This window comes from Triticum aestivum, chromosome 6B (genome assembly GCF_018294505.1).
Source record: "Triticum aestivum cultivar Chinese Spring chromosome 6B, IWGSC CS RefSeq v2.1, whole genome shotgun sequence".
Classification (NCBI taxonomy): Eukaryota; Viridiplantae; Streptophyta; class Magnoliopsida; order Poales; family Poaceae; genus Triticum; species Triticum aestivum.
The window spans coordinates 146,198,004-146,205,187 of record NC_057810.1 but is presented as its reverse complement, the minus strand read 5'-3'; the positions used below and the strand labels follow the sequence as shown (position 1 = coordinate 146,205,187).

At 53.0% G+C, this 7,184-nt stretch overlaps 1 protein-coding gene across 1 annotated transcript; it reads left to right on the top strand.

Moving 5' to 3' along the window:
* The first annotated feature begins 574 nt into the window (after window positions 1–574).
* Window positions 575–6,217, top strand: LOC123138984 (F-box/FBD/LRR-repeat protein At1g13570). The gene is made up of 4 exons (XM_044558819.1): window positions 575–765; window positions 3,396–4,374; window positions 4,478–4,621; window positions 5,337–6,217. The coding sequence occupies exons 1-4, from the start codon at window positions 575–577 to the stop codon at window positions 5,907–5,909; spliced, it is 1,887 nt and encodes a 628-aa protein (XP_044414754.1). The 3' UTR covers window positions 5,910–6,217.
* The last annotated feature ends 967 nt before the right edge of the window (window positions 6,218–7,184 follow it).

Here is a 7,184-nt window from a genome sequence, read left to right as displayed (position 1 = left end):
GGTACGGAGGGCTGATGACGGAGCTCGGTCCAGGGTGGAAGGGCCGGCGTAGTTCCTTGTGGCGCCCGACACCTTGGGCTGCAACTGGAAACCTGACGGCGGCCGGGCCTCCGTGTAAGCCGATGGCGGCCCGTGGAGCCAGCCGGGAAGTGGCGACGGTGACGAAGGGAAGCAGACCTCCTGGATCGGAAGTCCGCTCGGCGAGGACCGGCCCAGGCTAGGGCTGGGCGGGGGCGGTGGTGGAACCTGCACCGTTGCCGCCGGGAGGGACGGCGCGGTGGGGGACGACGCGGACGGCGCGGCCCAGGTCGGCCACTGTGGTCCCTGGGTGGCGGCGGGCAGCGCGGTTGGCGCCGTGAACGGCATCGGCCACTGTGGCCAAGGCGACGTTGAAGCCACCGGTGGGGGAAGCGCCGGGTAGCCTCCGGTGATGGCCGCCGGTACTGAGTACCACGGCAGCGGCTGCTGGCCCACGGGTGCGGCCGGATGGAGCGGTGGGGGCGGCCCGTATGGGCTCGCCAAGTAGAGGCGGATGCCCTGGACCGCGACGACCAGGTCGTTGAGCACGCCGGCCATGGCCTCCGGTGTGAACTGCTGCGGCGCTGGGGGAGGCGATCACGGTGGTTGCTGGATGGGGGGTTGCGGCTGGCCCTGGCCCAGCGTGGTGCCGGGTGCGGGGGAGATCGGCACCGATAGGGAGGCTGTGGCGCCCGGTGATGAAGCGGCGGCGTTGGTGGAGTCGGTGGCAGCGGCGGTGGGGGAAGCGTTAGGCAGCGGCGGCGGTGGTGGTGGCGGGTTTGGAGGCGGTGAAGACATGGTCGAAACCCGGGTACCTGATACCAAGGTGTTAGGAGCTAGGGTTCTGCCCGGTCTTGGCCGGAGGCTGTAGGGGAAGGAGGGAGAGGGGCGAGGGCTCGAGCGCGGCGGCCGGCGGCATGGCGCTGTCCTTGCGCGTGGGGCGGCGGCGGAGACAGGAGGCGGCTAGGGTTTTAGGGTTCCGACTCCTCTGGGAGCCGGGCAATAGAAATAGTCTTATTGCTTAATTCTGAAAATAGTCTTACAAGTCATATATATAACCATGATATGAAATAAAACTAAGATAACTTGAGGGCTAAGTTTGCCCGGTGGGCCTCCTGCAGCCATAGACCTGGCCGGTCATAACAGGCTACCTGTTTAACGATATGGTGTGGCTACCTGTTTAAAGTTTTACTGGGTCGCTACAAGCAGTATAAATGAGTTGCCCAGCATTTTAAGGCCCTGTTTGTTTCATAAGTCCTAGGACTTTTTTAAGTCCCAACTTATAAGTCATAAGTCCCTACCTGTTTGTTTACAGGGACTTATAAGTCCCGAGTCCCTACCTGTTTGTTTACAAGGACTTATAAGTCCACGTTGCACCGCTGTAACGAGGCTCAGGAGAGGGCCTGTCCGGCGATTGGAGGCACCGCTGCAACGAACCGAGGCAGAATGAACCGAGGCGGGGCGGCGACGGGGCAGCGAACTGAGGCGGGGCGGCGACGGGGCGACGACGGGGCGAGAGGCGGGCGGCGACGGGGCGAGAGGCGGGACAGCGACGGGGCGAGAGGCGGGGCGAGAGGCGGGCCGGCGACGGGGCGAGAGGCGGGGCGGCGGCGAGCGGGGAACGAGTCTGGAGCGACGCGGGGTAGGTCCAGCCCGGGATAAGTCCCAATAAGCTCCTCCCTGAGAGTCTTATTTGATAAGTCCCAAATCACCACAATAAGTCCCAATAAGTCCCTCCTGTTTGGTTTAGATGGGACTTACAGGGATTTTTTAAGTCCCTAAACCAATAAGTCCCTGGAAACAAAACCCTCTTATTTGATAAGTCCCAAATCACCACAATAAGTCCCAATAAGTCCCTCCTATTTGATTTAGATGGGACTTACAAGGACTTTTTTAAGTTCCTAAACCAATAAGTCCCTGAAAACAAACACCCTCTAAGGAGGCCAAGAGTGTTGTGAGGTGCTGCCACGGGGGCACTTGTGTGTCAGAAACCAATAGCTACTAGCAGAAAACCCGCGCGTTGCTACGGGCTATCCGTAATGTATCTGTAACACTCAGGTTCAACACAAAAAACCTCATCCAACGAATGTACCTTCCCTTTTTTTATCGGGACCTCCCATTCCCGATCGGCTTCCTGCCGTTGTGGGACATTTATTGCTGGGGCCATCTCCTTTAGAACCATATGACATCGACCTCATCTTTGTCGTGCATTGCAATAAAGATGAAAATTTTCATGTTTATGATATAATAGTGGGTTAAACTAACAACATACTATTGACACAAAGCAACAAATAACTACAGATAGCATTCTCAAACGTCCATTCAACTTTGCAAATGCACATTGACATTGGAGGAGAGTGGCAACATGAACGTATTCCTAGTCGCCAATAAGCTCCATCTCCATCACAGATATGCTAGAAGGGATAATTGTCGTTCTTCTCTTCCTCGTCTTTCCCTACACCTTCTACTCCTCGCGTTTTTGCTAACCCGTTTCATTGGCGCCAACCAACACCACGTCAACATTAGTGTGTTCGTCATCGACGCCTCAGCTTCTTATTTCTCATTTCTCGTCAGCTTTAGTTCTCGTTCCTACTTATTTTCAAGAATACTCTTTCTTTTTTTCTCTCCCTCTTATTATTTGGAACACTTTTCTTTCTCCAACACCATGGACCGTTTGGTGGCTTTAATTCTCTTTTTCCTTTTTATTCTCGGAACACTCTTTCTTCTTATTATCTCATGAACCACCTGGCCAATGTTGTGTCTTGTTGTCCTCACCCGCGAATATTTCGGCAACCGTCTGCGTGTGAACATCCTGCAGAGCATAGTCTTCATCCATCTAGGTGAACGCTAGGTCACCCATGTCGCAAGCGCATGGTGGTCGTTGTCCATGTTGGCAAGTGGTGCTCGGTGATTGGTCATGCAGCTGAGAGCCCGTTGATCAACCTTGCCCACGAGCGCTTTCAAAATGATTCACCGTGATTAACTGCTTGCTTAATTGATTAAGTACACAAATAATTAACAATCTACCTAATTCTCTGCATGCCTAATTAACTGTCAACCAAATCAATTAATAATCTGACTAATTGTAAAATGTCCCTACTTCTAATTATCTATAAGCATAAATAATTGTCTAACAAATTAATTAATTGCATTAATCACTCAAATTTCAAATTGATTCGGTGCAAAAAAACCCTATTTAAATGGACCTAATTAATCGCATATTTAATTAACTGTCTAGCTAATTAATTGCATCAATGGTTTAATTTCGAAATTGATTTAGTGCTCGATCTGCTGCTGCTGTTGCTGCTTTAAAATATTTTCAGTTGAGGATCCCTTCTGTGTGTTGAGGCATGACAAGTGCTGGATCGCTTCTCGAGTTATGGCATCGTCTCCCAAATCATCTCCCTCCTCCCCGCGCCCTTCCTCCCCGCGCCCGACGCCGACGACTCCTCCGACTCCGACGACGACCACTTCTCCCTCACCTCCTCCGACTCCGAGGACACCGCCGCCGCCGCCGTCGACGCCGACCGGCCCGCCGTGCAGGATGGTGACGGCCAGGACCACATCAGCCGCCTCCCGGACGACCTGCTCTGCAACATCATCTCCCGCCTCCCCACCAAGGAAGCCGCGCGCACCATGGTACTCTCCACCCGCTGGCGCTGCGTGTGGGCGGCGACCCCGCTCCTCGTCGACGACGCCCACCTCAGGGCCGCCGACGGGCCCCGCGATTTCCACGCCGTGCGCGCCGTCTCTCGCTGCGTGGCCGCTCACCCCGGCCCCGTCCGTGCCGTGCGCTTCATCCGCACCTCCTTCCACCGGCAGGAGTACGCGCTCGAGCAGCTGATCGCCAGCCTCGCCGCCAAGAAGATCCAGGACCTCATCCTCTTCAACCGCCCCTGGCCGCTCGACATGCCGCTCCCCGACAACATCCTCAGCTGTGCCTCCCTCACCCGCCTCTACATCGGCGTCTGGCGCTGGCGCTTCCCAGACACCACCACCCTCCGCCCCGCCTTCCCCAACCTCGAAGAGCTCGGCCTTTTCCACTCCATCATCGAGGACAGAGAAGTCGATGCCTTGCTCGCGCACTGCCCCAAGCTGAAAATCCTCTCCTTTGCCATCGCGTACATTAGCCGTTCACGCCTCCGCATCAAGTCCAGCAGCCTCCGCGTCGTGATGGAATGGGGATGCAGCTTCGATGAAATCATTGTCGAGGATGCCCCCTGCCTGGAGCGCCTGCTCTTCCAAAGCATTTCCGACCGGAGGCCCGTCAAGATTGTCCACGCCCCTAGGCTGGAGGTGCTCGGCTACTTGGACCTTGAACTCCACGCTCTCGAGATTGGTGGCATTGTCATCAGGGTAACTGCTTATTGTAACTTCTGTCATCTGCACTTGGCATTCATTACGTGACTGTGCAACCAAACAAATTTCTCATTTTTTTAATAATTTGCCTCAATGGCAGGCTGGGATGAGTGTGAGAGCTAGCGCCATGCTGCCAAGTTTGAAGATATTAGCTGTCAAGGTGCGACTTTCGCACGACATGGAGGTCAAGATGCTGCACACCCTGCTCAGATGCTTTCCTCGCCTCGAGACACTTCACATCATGGTATGCCATATCGATATCTGTTCATCTCTGCACTTGTTTATCAATTGCCATTCAAGACGATAATATGGATATCAGCTTATTCAAGTGCTAGTTGCCCATTGCTATATACTACTATACCTCTGTTCATTCATATAAGATGTTTTTGGCAGTTCAATTTGAACTGCCAAAACATCTTATATGAATGAACAGAGGGAGTATTACAGTTTGATACTGTAGATACGATGATACTAGATTCACGGGGATGTTTCAACGAACTTCACGGGCTGAAGAATGTGGCCTAATTTAACCCCCCCCCCCCCTCCCTGAATTTAACTGGTGGGGCCCGTCCTACTGAACTAAATCACAGCCATTAATCTTTAATTATCCCCCGTGAAGCCCCGGTAAAGTCCCCGTGTGTGTAGCATTACTCAGATACGATATTCGTTCTAGCACTTGTTATCTTCCCTATACTTGTTTAGCGATAATATGGCATATTGATGTCCTCCCTATACTTGTTTATCGATAATATGGCATTTTGATACCTTCCCTATACTTGTCTATCGATGGTGATTCAAGATGATAATATGAATACCAGCTTATTCCAGTACTAGTTAATTGCTATATGGTCCAGATTGATGTTGTAGATATCTGTTCTTTGCACTTGTAATTGTATTTTGGTGTAATTTGAAGTTTGATATGCTAAACGCTGACATTGTTTCTTTTTGCTCAATTTCAGTCCATTCAATCCACTTCACCTGATGGTGTACATTCTGCTGAGTTCTGGGAGTCTCAGAGCTCTTGTGATTGCCTCGAATCACATCTGAAGACACTCGTCCTCCACGGACTCCAGGGCCTGGACTGTGAGTTGCTGTTCCTCGGTTACATCTTGAAGAATGGGAAGGTGCTTAAGACGCTGGGAATGGTTTGTAGAGACAGTGATGATGTGGTATCGGAGGCAGGCCGGATGTCATGTTCTGTTGGCGAGGGCAATGCGCCATCAGGTGGAAGTAGTGGCAGTGATGATGTGGTGGTGGAGGGAGGCCCTGTCTCAGGTTCTGCTGGTGAGGGCAATTTTTCATCAGGTGGAAGCACCGGCAGCCATGATGTGGTAATGGAGGGAGGTCCCGTGTCAGTTTCCGTTAGTGAAGGCGATGCGCCATCAGGCGGAGGCACTGGCAGTGATGTCATTTACATTTGCCCCGCCTCCCCTAGCTGGAGCTTTCAGAACGCCATTGACTTGTCAGTGGAGGATCCCTTCTGTGTGTTGAGGCGTGCCAGGGCCTGGAGGGCTTCTCGAGCTGAGGCATGAGTAGTTTTTGTTTTTCATGCTGGTGGTATTTCGCATCGACATGTTTACTTTGAGCTGCTAAGGGTTTGGTACTTTACTTATTAGTTGTGCACTTCTGCATAATTTTGCGGTGAACTGAGAAGGTAGAATGAGGCCATGATGGTCTGGAAGCTAGTTTTACTACTATTTATGTTGCACTCTTTCTTGAGTCCTCTATTGGGGAAGAGTAATGTGATTCTGAGATGTGGAAGTACCCTGGCTGATTATTGTTTTGGCCTTTTGGCTTGTAAAAGTACCCTACTATCAGATGCAAAATCTATCTCTACTGACATCCTGATGTTATTTCACGTGTGTGCTTTTGCTGCTAAGTTGATGAAATAACATAGTTCCTGGAATGCAATGTGGTTGACTGATGCTCGCCCACGGGACAATAATATTCGTGATGAACAAATACAGACGAAGCCGTGTTGTTGTTGATTCGGTAGCTATGGTGGAAAAATCCACATGTTTTCAGGTCGCGTTCAGAATTTGTAGTTGCCATTGTTTCCCAAAATTATGCCTGTGTTGCAGTTGTAGCAGCAACGATATGGTGTGGCTATGTTAGGAGCTAGGGTTCTGCCCGGTCTTGGTCGGAGGCTGTAGGGGGGGGGGGGGGGGGGGGGGGGGGGGGGGGGGGGGGGGGGGGGGAGAGGGGCGAGGGCTCGAGCGCGGCGGCCGGCGGCGTGGTGCCGTCCTTGCGCGTGGGGCGGCGGCGGAGACAGGAGGCGGCTAGGGTTTTAGGGTTCCGGCTCCTCTGGGAGCCGGGCAATAGAAATAGTCTTATTGCTTAATTCTGAAAATAGTCTTACAAGTCGTATATATAACCACGATATGAAATAAAACTAAGATAACTTGAGGGCTAAGTTTGCCCGGTGGGCCTCCTGCGGCCAGACCTGGCCGGTCATAACATCTCTCCCCGCCTGCGCAAACAGCTCGTCCTCGAGCTGAAAGTCGGGGTAGTGCTGGCGGAACTCCTCGCGCTGCTCCCAAGTAGCGTCCTCCTCTGGCAGTCCAGTCCACTGAATCAACACGTACCAGGAGCCGCGTCGCAGCTGAGCCTTCAACGCCTTCTCCGGCTCAGGAAGGAGACGCCCGTCCGTGATCGGTGGAAGTGCCGGTGGTGCCGCGGGTGGCTCGCCGCAGAATGGCTTGAGCAGCCCGACATGGAAGAAATCATGGATCCGCGCGCCTGCCGGAAGCTGAAGACGGTAAGCCACCTTCCCAATGCGTTCCAGGATAGCAAAGGGACCGGCATAG

Coding starts and splice junctions, on each gene's coding strand:
- LOC123138984 (XM_044558819.1), top strand. CDS start 575: ATGGCCTCCGGTGTGAACTGCTGCGGCGCTGGGGGAGGCGATCACGGT. Junction 766..3,395: donor GCAGCGGCGGTGGGGGAAGC/GTTAGGCAGCGG, acceptor TCGCTTCTCGAG/TTATGGCATCGTCTCCCAAA. Junction 4,375..4,477: donor TTGGTGGCATTGTCATCAGG/GTAACTGCTTAT, acceptor CCTCAATGGCAG/GCTGGGATGAGTGTGAGAGC.